This window comes from Fusarium oxysporum, chromosome VII, assembly GCF_013085055.1.
Source record: "Fusarium oxysporum Fo47 chromosome VII, complete sequence".
Lineage (NCBI taxonomy): Eukaryota > Fungi > Ascomycota > Sordariomycetes > Hypocreales > Nectriaceae > Fusarium > Fusarium oxysporum.
The window spans coordinates 262,356-280,386 of NC_072846.1; the positions used below are offsets into that span (position 1 = coordinate 262,356).

Here is an 18,031-nt window from a genome sequence, read left to right on the forward strand (position 1 = left end):
AGTTGTCAGTGTGCTGGCCTTCTGAAGTTTGGCCCTGCCCGGCGTAATAAATTTCGTTCATTCATTAGGGTCCCAGAAAGCCACTGATCAGCGAAATCAACAGTCCAATTCCTATCGACGTAATTTTACAGTTAGCTTTCTGGCTTGATAACTCTTTTGTTGACCTTAAACTCCTTTTCCTTTTTTCGCTTTCGTTAAGGCTCGAATCCTGACGCGATAGATGAAACTTCTTCGCAGACTACCATGAGCTGCAACAATCGCATTGACTTTGTGCCCTCGCTTCTGGGACAGGAGGGACTAGGGAAGGGGCCCATTCCACTTCCTGAGAAGGTATTGCCGTCCTCAACATTGTACTCTAACTGTGTATGTGACTAACCTGCCATGTAGCCCGCAGTCATTGAGGAACGTAACGGCGAGATAGAATTTCGTGTCGTCAACAATGATGGTGACCGGGAGAGTCTCATCGTCCTGAGTGGGCTGAAATGCGTCTTCCAGAAGCAGTTACCGGAAATGCCTAAGAGCTACATCGCGCGCCTCATCTACGATAGAGCTCACATGTCCATTGCCATTGTGAGGAAGCCGTTAGCAGTAGTAGGTGGTATCACGTACCGGTCGTTCAAGCACCGCAAGTTCGCCGAGATTGTCTTCTGCGCCGTCTTATCAGACGAACAGGCCAAGGGCTACGGGGCTCACCTGATGTTGCATCTGAAGGACTACATTAAGACATCATCAAATATGATGCATCTCCTGACCTATGCCGACAACTCGGCCATCCCCTATTTCAAGAAACAAGGTTTTACAAAGGAGATCACGTTGGATGACTCAATTTGGAAAAGGTGTATAAAAGACTATGAGGGCGGAACTCTTATGCAGTGCTCTATGCCCCCAAGGGTTCGCTACCTAGAGGTAGGCCGCATGCTCCTCAAGCAGAAGAAATGCGTCCGTGCCAAAATACAAGCCTTTAGTAAGAGCCACGTGATCCATCAACCTCCGAAACAGTGGGAAAACGGCCTTACTCCGATTGATCCCCTATCCATCGATGCAATCCGGGCGTCAGGTTGGTCACCTGGTATGGACGAGCTGGCTAGGCAATCCCACCACGGCCCGAATTACAAGCAGCTGTTACATCTCTTAAATGACCTCCAGGACCATCAATCATCGTGGCCATTCCGGCAGCCCGTCAGCGAGGACGATGTCGCCGACTATTACGAAGTCATCAAGGAACCAATGGACCTAAGTACTATGGAGGCCAGGCTGGAAGCGGAACAATACATGGCGCCTGAGGATTTCATTAAAGACGCCCGGCTCATCTTTGACAACTGTCGACAATTCAATGGTGAGAATTCGCTCTATGTGAAGTGTGCCAACAATTAGAGAAGTACATGTGGCGGCAGATACGCAAGATCTCCAAGTGGTCGCATTTGGAGTAGTATAATAGCATGACTTGGTTACTTGAAGAACCTTGGATAACTTTCCCGCCTGCGAGTCTGTCGGCGTAGACTGCACAGCACACAATCCACGCCTTCATGTTCTTCCAGTGCATCGGCTTCAAGTACGGCCATACCAGAGCCCTGGGGGAACTTTGTTGACTAGAAAAAGCCTCTTCGCCAATTGGTCAAAGGTTGGCCAGTGATAGGAGTGGTTGCCAGAGATGGACGCTGTACGAACGACAATCAAATTCGCGATCGCCATTGGCCACCTCGATGAGAAATGACCCAGATCCCGCTAGCCCATTAAATTGATTAATAGTAAATGTAAAACCATCGTAGAATTAAAGATGGGCACTGCGTTAGCCGCCAAAAATAAGAAACTGAACACTTGGAGGAATTGGGCTTTAAGTTGACTTGCTACTAACCTTCACAAGGACCAAGGAGAAGAGCGATGAACTAGAGGAAAAGAACAAGGCGAGATCCACAAGGGCTTAACGAGATCAAAGCAAGAACTAGAGAGGTGTATGTATTCTTAGCTTCAGAATCCTTTGGGCATGGCTACCGGGCGTAATAGACTTATCTGTCTGTAGGGGACAACCAGGGAATAAAAGCCTAGAATGAGTTCTATAGCTATTAGCATTCAATTATCAAGTGACTGCATAAAGAGAAGCTTTGTGGGCGGGTGTTAAAGTTCGCTCTTTCAGAAATGATGTTCCGCATGAGCCTTGGCGGCCCCCTCTATCTTCGATGTTCCACCTCCCATGACCTTGAAACCGCGGGCAAACGTGGCAGTCGCATATCAAATTAGTGTGGTGTCCTTATCTTTTTACACTTTCTAATGCGACAAAATGGGCCATCTCTTGAAGGCCATGCTATTTCGCTCTGCTTGGCATTTGGTCAAGGAAGGGTTAACGCCATTCCAGGCTCAGACCCCCGTTGCTCTCATCTTGGAATTGGTTGAGAACATGCGGTCGTTTTCGCTTCCGTCTGTCCCCCATGCACCTAGACAATCAAGAAGTGCAGGTCGATGAGGCATGATTTGATTGCTCTCTTCAGGAAGAAAGAGAGAGGAGACAACATGGACTAACGTTCGGTCCCACCAGGCTGGCGCGATATGGCCCCGATCTTAGAAATGATTTACAATGATTCACAAGGTTCCGCTGACATGCTGCGTTTTGCTTCTGGGGCCTCACGTCTTGCTACAACCTTAACGTAAGGGCAGTAAACAAGCTCGTGAGCATCGTTCATTAGCCCCCTCAAACTAGACAATAGATATGACATAAAACTTAATATTACTAGGGAACTATATAATATAATAGCGTAAGGCCTCGTATACTTATTTTCTTCTTAACTTTTCTTGCTTATTGTCTAGATATTCTTCTTAGAAAATGTTGATATTGTCGTCGACCCCGAGTATTACTAGCCAATTAGAATTTGGTGATATATGGGGTTCCCATTCAGCCAATTGCCGAATTTCGCGGGCAAAGTTCATCCATTTTCAGCTAGTGCACAATTACCCCTTTCTAGGATTTTCCATGAGGCCTATGACGACGCAATTTGGAGTCTCACCTGGTCCTCTGCTTGAGAATCCCGTCCGATTAATATCCTGCTATTCTTAACTCCTACTCTATTGTATACTAGATTTAGCATGGAGAGACCAACAGAGCGTGGACGACCACGCAAATATGCAACAGCCAAGGATAAAGCGACAGCAGATTATCAACGCCAACGGAACAAGCGGCAGGAGACAGCAACGAGAGATAAGGGCTTTCCCTATAGCAATTTCCATAACTTGCACTATCCTGTTCAGCAGTCAGATAACGCACAGAGCAGTGCATTCACACAGCTACAAGAACAAGACATCAGCAAGTTTCTACCTCCCCCTACTCTTCTATTCCTAATTGTCGTGTACCCCTAATTGTCGCCTACCCCTGTCCACTTCTCAAGTGACTATCTATCTCCGGTTTATTCCCATGTAATCCATACCACGGTAACTTGTTTGTCCCATTTCGATCGACCGTCTGCGCGCGTATCACATACCACATACACATATGAATGCGTACTTTATTTATCATACGTTATCCACTCTATCTACAATCTTTATCAGAGGTTTATTTCATAGATAGAAATATTATTATATGCTCAAAGGTATTTAATTGGGTAATATCATGGGGGCCAAGCTAGTATAGGTTAGACTATTGTAATAAAGCAAATGCTGGCAGTTTTTGTTTATTTGCGGGAAGTTCCTAGATCCTGAAGGTGGGCCTACTAGGAACTCTAGATAGCATAGAAATAACGTAGCTGGTTAAACAGTGCTGTGATATTTATACTTCTTAGCATGGGAAAGCCGGCGAGGCTGGGTGCATTTTGTTTACAGTATCAGCCCTCAAAAAGATGGAACCGCCTATCAAATGTCTCAACGACGAGATAAGACGTTGTAAGATCTTTGAGGTGTATTCTATCGGACGGAATTAATCCATTTATCTATTCATTTATCAAATAAACGCTACATATCGAAAGTTGACTTACGGTCATTCTCTAACAACGTTCAGCTTGCTAACCTAACACAGTCTGCGACCTGGAAACACGACGAGCGGACAGAGCTGATTACTTAGTAGGAGCTGTGATTTCTTGCAAAATGCCGTGACGATAACGTTGTAAACCTCTCGCAGCTACCCTATCACGATGTCGACTATAATTCTGTAGAGCGCCGTTGTAATGAAGCCTGTTTCCGAATTTGTTCGTATAATGCACCAAGACCTTTGTCTTCATATGGTAACTTGACATGACTTTCGCGCTTGAGCAGTTGGTTAGGATTGTCCAGCTGCTCCCGAAGAATCAGTAAGTATTGAGAGTAGACTTAATGCCCGCCGACATGTCTTCAAGGTTGTTGGGCACGTCAAAGATTATGTCCATCACATCGTCATTTGAATCTTGTGATGGGCTAAAAAGAATCCTCCCCTGGGCGATTAATCCTGAACAAAGTAAGATGCAGCAAAATGCTCGGTCTGATAATATTTCAATATCCAGGATAACAGAATCCATGAGACTGCGAGCATCGGGGCGCTGGATCAAGGATCTTCTCGGCTGTTCCTCGTGATGGACTAGGCCTTGTTCTCCCGCTAGAACTGCTGGGGTTGCCATGATATGTGCTGTTACCTCGTCCAGGTAACCTGCAAGAGCTCCTTCTATCGTTCATCTTTCTCAACCTTAATGGCACCATCTGGGGCCATGACTTTATATTCCTCCGGTGCCGCTATTCTGCATAAATTGTCTTTCTTGTTCCTAGTCTACAAAGAGGAACTGCCCCGCGACTGCACCCATGATAACTAATAAGAGTGCAGTATACTTATTAGTGAACTTGTAGAGAACCGCCAGGGCAAGCATGTACAGAACCGCCGCCGGGCCGACCTGAGCGGTTGTGTCAATCACGTCACCAATTGGCTTATCCTTCACCCTTTCGAGAGAGCCCACGATACTGGCCTTAAGGATTTGGGCCGCGATGATTGCTATGACGCCAATGACCGAGCCACATAGGCCGTCAAAGAAGCTAGCGAGGAACTATTTGCCAGAAGGTGGCCGTCAGCGAGGTTATTGCTAGAGCTGCTCATAACGGAACTGATAGTGGCGAGGAAACTAAGGAAGTCAGAGCTGCGCTTACCTTATTTCGAACCAACTTTTCCAACAACTCATGCCCCGCAATGGTAAACAGGAAACAGGGGAAGAACATTCCCAGAGTGATAATAATTGCACCTGCAAACGCGTTGCCGATCGACCCATCCAAGTATGCGCCCTGAAAACCCACAAACGTTGCAAAAATTACCAGCGGTGCCGGCAAGATATTTCCAATGGCAATGCCATCGATAAACACGCTCTGCGGGAGCCATGCCCCCATCAAGACGGCCTCAACCTGCACAAACGGGATGGCTGTATACGCGCCGCCGAATGAGAGTGTGCCGGCCACAAGGCCTAGCACGAAAAGGTTGATCAATGAAGGTGTCTTAGCGATACCGAGGGCCAACGACACGGGTGAGGGCACACCACGGAAGACGACATAGAGTGCGTAACCGACATATTGAAGGATGAAGAGCGCGGCTGCAGGGATCCAGAGGCGCCGGGCGATGAAAGTGTAGATTATGCCGTAGAGTCCAAGTGAGATGAAACTATGAAGAAGTAATGGAGTCAGCGTACTGCCTAAAAGCGTCGTAATAGATTCGGGCGTCGGCAGAAAGCATCTGTTGTATAGTTGTGTTTAATCTGGAGGAACGGGAATACTGACATGTTTATGCGAAGTGCGCCGTTGATGGCCGTGCAGATGGCTGCAATCACGAGAAAAGGGTCTACTTTTCTCGTGTCATGCTTTCTCACAGAGTGGTCAGCTATCTTGTGAGTCGCTCTTAAGATCTAGAAATAAGTGTAAGAATCAGATGACCGAAATTGCTTATAGTTTTTCAATAGATGAGACACCTACCATTGCCGCGACGATAGGCTGCAAAGCCCGGAACGAAGCATTAAAGTACTTATTCTCAAAACCAGCTAGAGTATACAAATAACTAGCAAGTAGCATCAAAGCAAACCCGGGCAGGATGAATGCCATCCCTGCAATAATCCCGCCTATCCTACCCGCAGACAAGCAACCGAAGAACATACATAATTCGGCAGCCTCAGGCCCGGGGAGGATCTGATAGACGGAGAAGACGCGCTGGAAGCGAGGGAGGGTGATCCATTTGTCCTGGACCACAAGCCTTTCTTTGATCAGGGCAATCTGCGCGACGGGCCCGCCCCATGCAAAGAGGCCAAAGTTATAGAAGAAGAACCAGAAAAGTTTCGGATATGATAGTTTAGGGACATTAGAGTTATCTTCAAGTCCCTGGTCGTCTTCGATATGAGGTGTATTAGAGGTGGGTCCGCTGCAGTCAGGCTGAAAAGACTCAACCTTCTGAGATTCTTCGTCCACTTTCTTGTCGTGCAACTTCGTCGCAACTGATTGCGAAGGTGTAAGTTCAGCCGCCATTGGGAAGAAAGGTGTTGCCGATTGCTTAGAAATCCTAGTCCTCTTGTCCTGCGGGTTGAAGAGGAATCTGATTGCAGTGAGTAGCCCGCATCGCCTGGCTTTTATGCAAGTAAACTTTGACGCTCTTCTAACGCTTGCTAGGGAATATTGAGATAGAATGGACGGACAGGAGAGCTTTAATTGGCCAGTGGGCTACAACGGCAGTCGCTGTCCCTAAAGCTACTGCATCAGAGGCCACAGATTAAACCTAATGCGATTGGCCAATGTCAGCAAGCGGGTCGCTGATCAGGCTCAAGCGCAAACCTATTTTATCCTCGAAGCTCGGGTCGAGACAGACACCACACCGTTAATTGGCTGGCGCAAAGCACTAATAACAACCTTGCATGCATGCATGGTTCAGCCCCAGTGTAGTGGCCGGAGCGTCGCTACAGTTTAATCATCTCCTAAATTTTCCATGACGTTGCTCATTAATCAACCTGTCTCTAAGCAACCCTGTCCATCGCAAGTACATCTTAGTGCTTCGAATAGTCTCTGCGCCACACTTCCTCATCGTATCCCTCCATCAGGTCCGTAAACTCTCTGCCAGCGGTAGCCCACCCAAGGACCCCCTCAAAGAGCGCATAACTCTCGATGTCCGAATCACCCTTCCCTTGGATGAAGTCCGTAAACCACCCAGCAACCTGGTTGCCTCGCTTACGAGATGTTGCTGGGGTAAGTTAGCCTGTTTGAGTGCTGAATACTTAGTGCAAGGTGACATACTGCATGTCCATACCACCTTCTTAATCCCTGCTCCTTTAACCAACATATATAGGGTCGGGATGGATGGGTATACGCTCTGCGCTGGGAGGTTGATTGCGTCTCTTATCGTTCCGCCCTAGAAAATGTTCTAACAAGGCCCAAGCATGAAATGCCAGGAGCTGTCTCCTATTACCTCGTGATCCTCGCGGCGGACGTCGATAAGAAGGAAGTCTTTGCCTGGTTTCTGCCCATCAAGAATCCATTGGCGAAGCTCCTCTCTCGTTACAGTCTTGGACTGGAGATTTTTCGGCGCCGGATACGCTTCAAACCCAGGACGTTGTGCTTTCGACTCACTGGATGCCATGGCTACGAGCTGGCAGGGCTGACAGACTGGTGTTGCGAGAGGATGTTTTCCCAAGGATACCAAGATCAAATAAGGCGCTATATATCAAATTTCTGACACAATCTCTGGACCTTGAATCCTTGCTTTGCCTAAGCTGGAGCGTAAAGAACAGGTGCCATCCGTACTGTAACACCATCTTACCTCTCCATGAACCAATAATACCTTGGCTGTCCGTCTTCAGGGACTTGCCATGCACCGTCGGGCCTTAGCTGTAGGAGAACTGCTCTCCTATGGTGGTACCATCAATGTGGAGATTTTTTCTGGCGCTGGAACCCAGTCACATTCCACTATAGCGAGGTCCGACATTTGTGGGGTGGCTGCCCCTTCAAGGGTTAGAACAACTGGGCACTAGCAGGGGACGCCTAGCACAAGACTAGCCTCATCCGCTTTGGCAATGCTCTCATTAGATTACGCTATCGTGTGGCTGAATGGTGCAATTTAAGGTTTGCAGGGTAATATGATGGACGGACACCGACCCGATGATTCGTTGTCGCCTCGGCAGCAATAATGATACATTTCCCGATATGGTTCCGGGCGGAGAATTCTACTGTTGCATCTAGGATATCATACCTTTATCTGTAACGGCTATGGAAGACGAACAGAGGTATGTATAGCTATGTCATTTTAGACTTTAGCATTAATTGCTGATTGTAAAATTTGTATTAGGAAAGACGAGAATGGCGAGTTCCTTGTCTTGATTTGTGAGGGCAAGAAGTTTCATGTTCGGAAAACCGCCCTATTCACACAGTCCAAGGTTTTCCACACAGCTTTTACGGGCCCATTTCAAGTAAGTGGGTGGCGTAGAACTTGGGTACTAATGGCTGATATCTCTTTCAAGGAATCCTCTTCGAGAACTTACAAGATGAGCGAGGATTCTCTGTTCATTGTCAACAAAATGATTGACTACTTTAATAATGGGGATTACGATGTTTCGGCAGTACCCGAGATAGAAGAACAGAACATATCTGCGCTACAATTTCATGCAAGAATGTTTTCTCTGGCAGACAAATACGCAGTCGACATCCTGCTATCACTATCAGCAGCGAAGTATTTGGATGAGCTTAGAAATTCGGAAATGGTTGAATTCCTTGGATCTATTCCGGCTGTTTATGAACTGACGCCAAGTTATGTCAGAAATCTTAGAGATAGCCATCAAGCACGCAAAGATCAATCTGCCGCAGGGTCTGGGAAACCCACCTGTTAGACAGATCTATGAAGGCATCGCGGGTACGACTCCGGAATTCATAAAGGAACTTCTAGACTCGTATATGGAGACTCCCATGATAGGGAAATGTTGGGACTGCGGCAGTTATCAAGCATTACAGGGAGTACAAAGCCGCTGCTTGCAATGTGGCCATGACACAACCCCACCAGCGTGCTGATAGGAGAGGAAGAGATGAATTTGCTCAAACTGCGTTCGACAGGTTTTCGTGCAAGACTCCACTTCGGGCCACGGGAGCATGAGTACGCAGATGGGCTGGTTATGGGACCATCATCTATGTTACTTGTCGCTCGCGCGGTAGCCCTAATCTATAGACACCGGTCGAGAAGTACCAACTCTTCTTACGCGGTCACAAGCAGATTTCGTATGTAGTAACAGATATGTAGGCTGTAGCTGGGCCATATACAACTGGAGGATCTGGTGGGCCTCAAATTCGGTTGTCGACGAAGGCTCAAATCTCAAATCAGAGATACGAGAGGCCTTTAACTGGTAATAAATTGCATCAACATACCATGACCTCCTATTCAATAGCCGGTCAAGGTTGTTATTAATATGGAGATTCATTCTGGCATTGGAAAAGAGCCACATGCTGCAACGGCGAGAGATCTTGGAATATGTCGGAATGGCCGTCTAAACCTTTTTCCCTTAAGGCTTGGCTGCTTGGAACATCTGGGTGCTGGTAAAGCAATAACCGAGGAAGGATTGCCTGCATACGACAAATGCATACGCTGAATAAAAGCCAGTATTACCTCCTCACTTGACGAAAATGCCGTCATATTCTATGTCCGATCCATGCCGCCTCGAGAGATTGTGGTGGGGTGAACTGGCCATGTATGGTTGACCAACCGCTCAGGTTAAGAGATAGGCTAAGAAAAGTAGGCGAGGTAGGAATGGAGTGCTATGTCCTTTGCATCAAGGAGTGAGCTTTTTGATTGGGAGATTCAAAAAGTGCCCTTGGTACAGCCGAATTCCAGTCTACCTGACGCAGGATCGTGTCGAGAGCTCACCCACACATGCTATCGAGAGCCTCCCAAATAGTATTCTTTTTGACGACACAGCGACCCTTCCCAGTCGAAGTGCAGCCACCTTCTAATGCTTGAGCAACGGTATCCATCTTCTCCTCAGATGTCGCGTAGCGCATGAGCATCTCATACGCCTTTCCGCATTCAACATCTCCCTCATGGTATGTAGCATCCTGAAGAGGATCAACAGAGCCTGGCGGGACTGGGACCTGAGTAATATCTGTAGCAGGATTCTCGGCGAGACGCGAGAGAAGTTTGCATGGCATTGATCTCCTCTTTCGCCTGCTGCATCTCCTCTCTTGCCTGCTTCAGTTCCTCCTTCGCTTGCCTTATCTCTTCTGCCGCTTGACCTTGTACTATCCCTACTTCTTTCATGACTTGCAATCGCATCTGCTCAAAGTTCCGCGCTGTTTGTTCCCGGATGATCTTCAATTGCTCGGTTGTTTGCTCACGCGTTGTTCTAATCTGTTCGCTCGTTTGCTCTCGCATCACCCTCAGCTGCCTGGTAGACTGCTCATGCAGGCGCCTGAGCTCATCTACCTTCCTCGACTCCTCGACCGCCTGCGTCTTGACCGCCTGAACTTCTTGCTGAAGCTGTCGAATCATCTCTAGCTGCTCACCCATCATCTGCGTTGTCATCCGCTGATTGCCCATCAACGCGTCCCAGAGTCTCTCGAGCATCTTCTTCTGCTCGTCCATCAGCTGAGTCGACGTCTCGTGAAGCATGGCTCGGAGCATAGTCCGCATCAGCGACACGTTGTTGCCCGACGCGTCTTCCAACATCTGCGATTTTCCAGCCTTGTCGGCCAGCTCGCTCTCACCCCCGGCTCCGCCGTGAAGCGGTGCTACAACTGCATCAGCCCTTTCCCCGACCGCCTGCGACTTTTGCTGTAGCCGTTCCTGCAGGTTCGCGGTCCGCTTCATGGTTCTCGAGGTCTGACGGGTCGCTGCGACAGAGCCTCCACCTTGCACCAGGATCACGTCACCAGTCGCGTCCATTTTGCATCAAAGACGCTCACGGCCGCGCCGGCTCCTACGCTCCGCTAAAATAGTATTAAGAAGATTGTAAAGATTGTAAAGATTCTGACGTGAGTTCTCATGAAGAGTGAGTTGACGCCTAGATGAGTGTCGAGAACCTTAAACGCGTTGATTGGTTGGTGCCCCATGTATTGGCCGCCAGGCGGCAGTGTATCAGTCGCCTAGGGAAGCCCCTATGATTTGTAAGCGTTCTTGGATTAGATGACTCGCCTTTACCCCGCTTTTAAAAGCGGCCGACAAGGCCCGATCGGTTAGCTCAAACTAATCATATATCAACACTCCATCACCGTATCTATACGGCGCCCTATGAGACCCTAGCGTATCTTCCTGTGACGCGACACGGAGGCATGACAAACATGATGAGAAGGCGGAAAGTTCACAGAGAGTCCCGAGAAGGCTGTGTTCAATGCAAGGAGAAGCACGCCAAGGTAACTATCCTCACTGTGCCATTCCTGCTACTTGCCACGCCGAGGGGAGAACCCACAGCTGAACTTACTAGTGCAATGAGGTCTATCCACGATGCCTTCAATGCGAGCGGGCCAACCTCGTGTGCAGCTTCTCGTCTCCTACCCTGAACAAGCCGCCACTAAACGAGGACAGCATAGCTGATCTTGAATTGCTGGAGCACTGGCACCGGTATCCCGTGACAGGCGACATGACAGAGACTACGAAGCAGCTGCAATACAACCTTGTTCGCTTGGGCTTCTCTCACCACTACTTGCTGAATAGTATCCTGGGCCTGACAGCCCTTCAGCTCTACAGTGAAGATCGTTCCCAATCTAAGTGGTATGTCAGATCTACGTTGATGTTTGTACAGCAGAGCTTCCCCCCAGTAGTCGTCTCAGAATCATGGCTTCTCACTAAGTTTGTTGCCAACTACCAAGACACTGGGAATGATCTCGAAACAAGATATCCACAGCTTGCGATTTTCCAGGGATGCATAGTGCGTCAGTTTGCAGGGAACAGAAGACAGCATGCCTCCATGCCGTGAAATCACTCTTCCGCCGTATTGCAGTGCTTTCAGACAACCTCGGAGACCCTGAGCCTGGTAAGATAGTTTGGGGCTGGGGACTTGAAGCATGCCAGACCTTTCTGGATCTGTGCTCAGCTCGACATCCCGTAGCACTCGTTATTCTGGGTCACTTTACTGTCTTAATGAGCTATAATCAGGAGCATTGGTGTCTGAGAGACTGGCCAAGCGGTTTGTTGAGCTACATTAAGGGGCTCCTTGGAGATGAGTGGGAAGATGCCATGAAGTGGCCGGGAGGTCTTGTCTTTGGGATAGAAACCTTAGCACCGATAGGCTTGCCGCGGCTACTCGCACCAGCGTAAGATATTAGGAGGTCTCATAGAGAACCGGTGATGGAGAATGTCTCATTCACGTCTACTTGTGATCAATCAATTTTCCAGCATCTTATCTTCCTAGTTCCCACATACTCCGGATTACCATATGCATAAAGTTTATTAGCGCCGCTGCCCCTGGAGTCCCCCCACACGGGCTAACCGCGCCACCTAGCGACGCAGGCCGTATCAATACGGGCAGTGATCCACTAGCTGTACACAACCGCATGCTCACTAAATGCAGGTATTCTAAGTCTCAGCACCAGCCCATGATTCGTGCCATTGAGGCTTCCAATATCAAGCCCGTTCTGGACCAACAGGTCTTCAAGCTCGAGGACCTCAAAGAGTAAGTCAACTATATATCGCAACGATTCATAATCCAAGCTAACCAATTTAAGGGCTTATCAGTACCTGGCAGACCAGAAGCATTTCTGCAGAGTTGCAGCCAAGATTAAGTAGTCATGGTCTATACTGATTTATTGCTTTCTTAGCTATTCAGTTATGGCTCTTAGGACAAGCTCACATACATCTCAGGATAGATTCTCATCATGAACTTTATCTATCATCTACTCCCTCATTTTCCACAATTGCATCTATTGAGGAAAATTGACTCCTAGCTGCATCTCACTAATACAATTGTAAAACATAAATAATCTTCTTATTTATTTCTGCATTAGCCCAAGAAAAGACCAGACTACAAAACCCGGAGTCTCTTATGTTGTTTGTGTTGTTTGAAGTTCATACTTGTTGTTTATATTGCGCAGTAGTGCTGGGTGAAAGTATATTCTTTATGAAACTTGGTTGTTCATTGTTGAGATGTGAGTTCTTCTCGGGTTTATATCTCTAGTTGATTTCATCTAGGACTTTGAACTTTAAATCTAGGGCTCTCAGACTAACAGTCTGAATGCTGAAGATAAGGGGGTATTCCCAGTTTTCCAGCACTGCCGGCGCCAAAGAATCATACGGTCAACTTTATAGATCTCTGCAGCGCGTCGGAGCTTTAATTTTGGGTCATTTTGAAGCGCCTAAAGGGCAAGAAGGATTCTACCCTCAATATTAGGGTCTGACATATTTCGTGGTTAAGAATCAATTGATTAAATAGAGATGTAAGTTGAGGGATTTTTGTCACGCAAGCTTGTGTGTGACACAAGCTTATCATGTACGTTACCCATTTTAGCCACGTTATGCAACTCATAAGAAAAAAATAGATGACGCTCAGTGTTTACTGTTTAGGTTAAATGCTCCATCAATTTGCTAAATTGTGTGCTAGTTCGCCTACATAAAAATACGACATTACTCTTGAGACGCCTGCTTCTTGACACACTCCTCGATAGTCTTCTCAAAAGACTGAGGCTCCCTTCCTAGAATCTCTGCCAATGTTGTGGTCACACCAGCTGCCTCTCCACCACGAATGGCTTCCCAAGCAGAGTCCAGTGTGTTTGCCGTCTCCTCGGTTCCGAAGTATGCCTTCATCTGGGGCTGATTCTTGTACTCCTCGAGGCTGACTTTTTCGATGCTGATGTTCTTGCCTGTTACTCGCGAGAGAACCTCGACGGCCTCGGCCCATGTCCAGGATTTTGGGCCAGACAAGGTAACGATCTTGTTAGTGTATTCAAATGTCGATGGAGACTTCGCATATGAAGCGATCAGGCGTGCAGACCCTTCTCCCAGTTCATCTTGCCTAACCCAACTAACGCCAGGCCCGTTCGGATCCTCCGGAATTCTGATTGTGGATGGTGGGTTGTTAAAGCCGGGGAGCCCAGAATAAACCGGAAATGACTCGGCGTATAGTCCCTCGCGGATACTTGTCCATGAGAGTCCAGAGTTGGCACGAGCAAGTTGTTTCAGGTGCGCTTCACTATCCAGATGCGCTGCCATGACTACTGCCTTCGCAGATTCTGCATTAACTAATGCATAGGCCAGAGAAGAATAGAAGATATGCTTGACTCCAGCTTTTTGCGCCGCATTAAGCGCCTTGGTTTGAACTTTGGTGCGGTATAGGTGGACAGGACTGGGGTAGGATATCAAGAAGAGGATGTCGACCCCGGCAAAGACAGCTTCGAGATCTTCAGCGCTGGATTCGTAAGAAGCCTGGCGAACAGTGACCCCATTTTCGACATATTTCTTGGGCACTTTCTCAGGATATCGGTTAATAAGCGTGACTTGATTGTTGGGAACTTGAGATAGAAGATTGGTATATGTGCTGGTGCCAAGCGCGCCAGAAGCGGGGAAGATGCCGATGCGAGCCATGCTTGAAATACGTGTGAGCTTTTATTTTCGTTGTTATTACTTGGCCTTGATCGACTTCGTTCAGTTTATGATACCATTAATCTTGGATGAGAGGGTTGCCCAGCATTTTTATATAGGTATCTTGAAAGCATGTGAAGTTCATTTTACTAATCTTATCTGTTGGATATGGAGGCGAAAAGACCCCTACATTAACTGATTAATCAATGATCAGTAATTACAATAAATCAGAAGCCTCAACCACGCTTATCCGCTACATACGTTACCCTTGATGACTCCTGCGTTGTCCCCAATAGCCTGCTGTGCCGACACCAACAAATCCGCAGGTAAAATTGGCAGCAAAAAGGCGCGACAAATCGGGTTAGGGCGGGCCGGCTACAGTACATGCTTTCGGATTCATACTTTTGCCCCCACACTGTATGCGCCAATACGTTGATATTATAGTTGTTTAGTAATCTGTCTAACTCACATTTTAATGCATGATTCATGGGAAGCTAACTACCGGCAGACCATTGAAGATCTGCTAAGCCACTCAATCTACCATTTGTCCAGATATCTCGGTGGACTCCTCCTCCTCCTCCTGTGGAGGTGGGGTCGGATTGCTTTTTTTGGTGTGGCATTTGTAAGCTGGAATTCGGTTGTTTACGAATCAAAGCAGATGCGCCGGTCCGATTGTTTGAGAGATGACGTAACTTATGACTTCTTTCGGGACGAATTGTGAGTTTCGGCCGTTGAGTATTTAAATGATTAGTATGAGGCGGAAGAGAGAAAGTGGATAAGGGAAGATTATATACAAAGGAGTTCAATTCCAAGCTCTTCAATCTCAAACACAATTTCTTATCCTTCAATTTCCCAACTAAACACAACAGCAAAAATGGCCTTCACTGAGTTCGTCGTCCCAACATTGAAGACAGATCCTGTAACGGAAGCGACATTCACCACCGAGCTTGCACCCTTTCTCATTAACATCCTTGATACACATGCCACTCCTCCCAAGTTCAAATATTTCGGGAAGATTCTCTTGGAGAACGGCAATGATGTGTCGGGGGACTTTAGACTTTGTGTTGGACTTGGTTCGTCATTCCCTCTTCCTTCTCCCTTCCTTTTTCCCTTTTCCGTGCTGTCATCACCTCCATCCCCGTCCTATCGCCGTCCCCTTTCCCCCTCTTAGCGTTCGCGCAAATTCGAACATAGTCTGATGCTGATACTTCGACAGAGTGGGAAGACGCCTCACATTTCAACAGCTTCGTCGCATCAGAAAATTTCCAGACCTTCAAGACCATGGTGATGCCTCACTCTCTTGCACCGCCAGTCCCACAACTATATAACACGGATTTCGAACCGATTAAGGTGTTTGGCAGTGCGTTGACGGAGGTGTGGCAGGTGCAGATCGGGGAGGGAGATGGGAAAGCAGTGGAGTCGAGAGAGGCATGGGAGAAGTTTGTGAGTGCGGTTGCAGAGGCGGGTGGCGTGAATGGGAATGGGAAGAGCATTCAAGGGACGAGTCTAAATCTAGAGGAGAGGAGGTGGGTTGGTGTGTTGGGGTGGGAGAGTAGTGAGGTGAGTTTGAAATATCTTTTGATTTTGTTGGTGAGTTGAGGGCAATTGGCTGACTTTGAGATTTTAGATCAGAGGGAAAGTACTCGGGAGCGCAGCTGTGAAGGAAGCGAAGGAGAGTCTTGATGCATTGGTGTGGAATACGTTCGTTGTTGCATTTGCGAAGTAACTGTAGAGAGCTAGAGAAGAAATACGGAACACTCTTCACTTGGACTTTCAAACACCTGACTCAATACGCATATCAATACAAGCAAATCAAACCAGGCACTGAAAGTAAGGCAAAGTAGTCGAGGTAAACAATCAGACCCATTGGAAAATGGGAGTCCAATCAAGTGGTATCACAGACACGCATGTGCCTCTTAGGAGAAGTTACAAAAGCCCAGTGTATCTCTACCAGGGTGGCGATCAATTCAATCCGGGGTGTCGATTGAGTTTTTACTATCATTATGTAAATAATATAAAATTCTTCGCACTATCATAAGGAGATTTTATCAAGGTGAATAAAGACCTTAGTATCTTTAACCTTGATAGGAGTCTCCATATATATCAGATATCCCTTTGTTTATTATATAGTTTTCAGTCTAGTTGTTTTATCTAGTATTTTCTGCTTTTAGAGCACAAGAAAATACGCCGTTAGACGGCACACCATGGCAGTAAATCATTCAGTCATTCACAACCAGGTTCCCTGGAGATCACATGGCTTATTGTGATACATTTTATGCTTTAAAACCATGCCAGTTTGATCCTATCCTACGACTTGTAGATTAAAATAGCCCCTGCCCAAAGAGATCCCGGATTGATGCGGTTGGGATAGATCTCCATCATGCGGGCATACAGCTCTTCGGCCGTCTTCGTCTCCGCGCTGACTTTCTCAAAATTCTCAAAATATGTCTTGGTATCCTCGATTGATTCGATGCCAAATGAGCGACTCGGATCGCTATGCCCGCCCACGACATGCTTGGGCTGGAGTGCGGCAATGGTATCCAGAGCCTTTACCCACTCCTTTCGCTTGCTAGCTGCCCCGGACTCTCCCAGATACGGGTGAGTGTTTGCGTAGACAGCATCGCCGGTCACAGCAAGTTGGATAGAGGGAACCCAGAGGGTTGTCGTATCATCGGTGTCGGTGTGACCCGTCCTGACCACCAGCAACTTTTCACCTTCTAGTTCAAGGTAGTCTTGCTCAAGAGGCTCTGCAACCCTCAGAGTCGGCGGAATCTGGCCGGGAAACAACTTTTCCCAAAGCCCGCTGAGACGCTCCGGTGCAGTCTCCTGACTCATCTTGGCCACAACTTCGGGCGTTGCGACGAGAACGGCCTTGGGAAATCGGTCCAGAATAGGCGCGCTGCCAAAGAAGTGGTCGCCGTGGGCATGTGTAACGTAGATGTGGGTGACATTCTTGCCGCTCTCGATTACCCACTCCAAAAGCTCATTCGACGCTTTGGTAGTCAACTGGGCGTCGACTAAAACAGCATCTTTGTTGCCGTAGATCAGCGTGGAGGAAGTGGGCACCCACTTAAGGTGATCATGACCAGCTGGGCCAGACCGAGTGGCCGAGTCGCGTTTGCTGAAAAAGACTTTGTACCGTAAGCCCATGCTGAAATAATGTGATTTAATTTGCGATGGGTGGTATTCTGTGTTGGCTTCTGCCGGGGAGACTGTAGCATCTTACACTTCCTCGACCAGAGGTATTTAATGGACGATTGCTCAAGCCTTGGGACGATTGCTCAAGCCTTGGGGCGATGGTTCAAGCTTTGGGACGATTTATCAGCATACTGCTGAGTAAAAATGGAGCACGATTTTGAGTATGTCATCACCGCTGTTAGTTGCGAGAGCCTGCGGAACTGCGGTTGACCCACTGAGTCGATACGCTAAGTTTTTCCCCACTAATGCACCACATCCGCGTGACGCAGATAAGCGCGAGAAAATAATTCGGCTTTTGAATATACAAGGAAGAATAGAAAGGTATCAGTTTAAGTTTTGGGAGGGCGTGGACCTCGGCACCCCACAACTTTTCGTTTG

The 18,031-nt window shown here is 47.6% G+C and overlaps 10 protein-coding genes across 10 annotated transcripts; 5 read left to right on the forward strand and 5 right to left on the reverse strand.

The window, feature by feature from the left end:
* The first annotated feature begins 63 nt into the window (after nucleotides 1–63).
* On the forward strand, nucleotides 64–1,571 carry FOBCDRAFT_227240 (Bromodomain-containing protein). Its single transcript, XM_054705319.2, has 2 exons — nucleotides 64–330; nucleotides 388–1,571. The coding sequence occupies exons 1-2, from the start codon at nucleotides 244–246 to the stop codon at nucleotides 1,372–1,374; spliced, it is 1,074 nt and encodes a 357-aa protein (XP_054561294.1). The 5' UTR covers nucleotides 64–243; the 3' UTR covers nucleotides 1,375–1,571.
* Nucleotides 1,572–2,544: 973 nt separating this feature from the next.
* FOBCDRAFT_203824 (uncharacterized protein) lies at nucleotides 2,545–3,348 on the forward strand (the record flags this gene model as incomplete). Its single annotated transcript, XM_059609084.1, has 2 exons — nucleotides 2,545–2,642; nucleotides 3,072–3,348. 2 exons carry the CDS (start codon nucleotides 2,545–2,547, stop codon nucleotides 3,346–3,348), a joined length of 375 nt encoding a protein of 124 aa, XP_059467441.1.
* Nucleotides 3,349–4,715: 1,367 nt separating this feature from the next.
* FOBCDRAFT_241500 (chromate transporter-domain-containing protein) lies at nucleotides 4,716–6,444 on the reverse strand (the record flags this gene model as incomplete). The annotated part of the gene is made up of 5 exons (XM_059610361.1): nucleotides 4,716–4,991; nucleotides 5,092–5,593; nucleotides 5,710–5,834; nucleotides 5,902–6,044; nucleotides 6,081–6,444. The coding sequence occupies 5 exons, from the start codon at nucleotides 6,442–6,444 to the stop codon at nucleotides 4,716–4,718; spliced, it is 1,410 nt and encodes a 469-aa protein (XP_059465270.1).
* A 512-nt stretch (nucleotides 6,445–6,956) lies between these two features.
* On the reverse strand, nucleotides 6,957–7,546 carry FOBCDRAFT_140883 (Rhodanese-like domain-containing protein; the record flags this gene model as incomplete). Its single annotated transcript, XM_054705321.1, has 3 exons — nucleotides 6,957–7,150; nucleotides 7,204–7,318; nucleotides 7,376–7,546. The coding sequence occupies 3 exons, from the start codon at nucleotides 7,544–7,546 to the stop codon at nucleotides 6,957–6,959; spliced, it is 480 nt and encodes a 159-aa protein (XP_054561296.1).
* Nucleotides 7,547–8,172: 626 nt separating this feature from the next.
* On the forward strand, nucleotides 8,173–8,789 carry FOBCDRAFT_203827 (uncharacterized protein; the record flags this gene model as incomplete). Its single annotated transcript, XM_059609085.1, has 3 exons — nucleotides 8,173–8,189; nucleotides 8,252–8,372; nucleotides 8,424–8,789. The coding sequence occupies 3 exons, from the start codon at nucleotides 8,173–8,175 to the stop codon at nucleotides 8,787–8,789; spliced, it is 504 nt and encodes a 167-aa protein (XP_059465271.1).
* Nucleotides 8,790–9,983: 1,194 nt separating this feature from the next.
* On the reverse strand, nucleotides 9,984–10,579 carry FOBCDRAFT_227243 (uncharacterized protein; the record flags this gene model as incomplete). The annotated part of the gene is made up of 1 exon (XM_059609736.1): nucleotides 9,984–10,579. The coding sequence occupies one exon, from the start codon at nucleotides 10,574–10,576 to the stop codon at nucleotides 10,013–10,015; it is 564 nt and encodes a 187-aa protein (XP_059465272.1). The 3' UTR covers nucleotides 9,984–10,012.
* A 1,218-nt stretch (nucleotides 10,580–11,797) lies between these two features.
* On the forward strand, nucleotides 11,798–12,667 carry FOBCDRAFT_295542 (uncharacterized protein; the record flags this gene model as incomplete). The annotated part of the gene is made up of 3 exons (XM_059611863.1): nucleotides 11,798–12,195; nucleotides 12,384–12,554; nucleotides 12,607–12,667. Exons 1-3 carry the CDS (start codon nucleotides 11,804–11,806, stop codon nucleotides 12,665–12,667), a joined length of 624 nt encoding a protein of 207 aa, XP_059465273.1. The 5' UTR covers nucleotides 11,798–11,803.
* Nucleotides 12,668–13,501: 834 nt separating this feature from the next.
* Nucleotides 13,502–14,458, reverse strand: FOBCDRAFT_140359 (uncharacterized protein; the record flags this gene model as incomplete). Its single annotated transcript, XM_054705325.1, has 1 exon — nucleotides 13,502–14,458. One exon carries the CDS (start codon nucleotides 14,456–14,458, stop codon nucleotides 13,502–13,504), a length of 957 nt encoding a protein of 318 aa, XP_054561300.1.
* Nucleotides 14,459–15,329: 871 nt separating this feature from the next.
* FOBCDRAFT_321225 (uncharacterized protein) lies at nucleotides 15,330–16,181 on the forward strand (the record flags this gene model as incomplete). Its single annotated transcript, XM_054705326.1, has 3 exons — nucleotides 15,330–15,528; nucleotides 15,672–16,015; nucleotides 16,083–16,181. The coding sequence occupies 3 exons, from the start codon at nucleotides 15,330–15,332 to the stop codon at nucleotides 16,179–16,181; spliced, it is 642 nt and encodes a 213-aa protein (XP_054561301.1).
* A 568-nt stretch (nucleotides 16,182–16,749) lies between these two features.
* On the reverse strand, nucleotides 16,750–17,605 carry FOBCDRAFT_321226 (beta-lactamase-like protein; the record flags this gene model as incomplete). The annotated part of the gene is made up of 1 exon (XM_054705327.2): nucleotides 16,750–17,605. One exon carries the CDS (start codon nucleotides 17,603–17,605, stop codon nucleotides 16,763–16,765), a length of 843 nt encoding a protein of 280 aa, XP_054561302.1. The 3' UTR covers nucleotides 16,750–16,762.
* Between the last annotated feature and the right edge of the window lie 426 nt (nucleotides 17,606–18,031).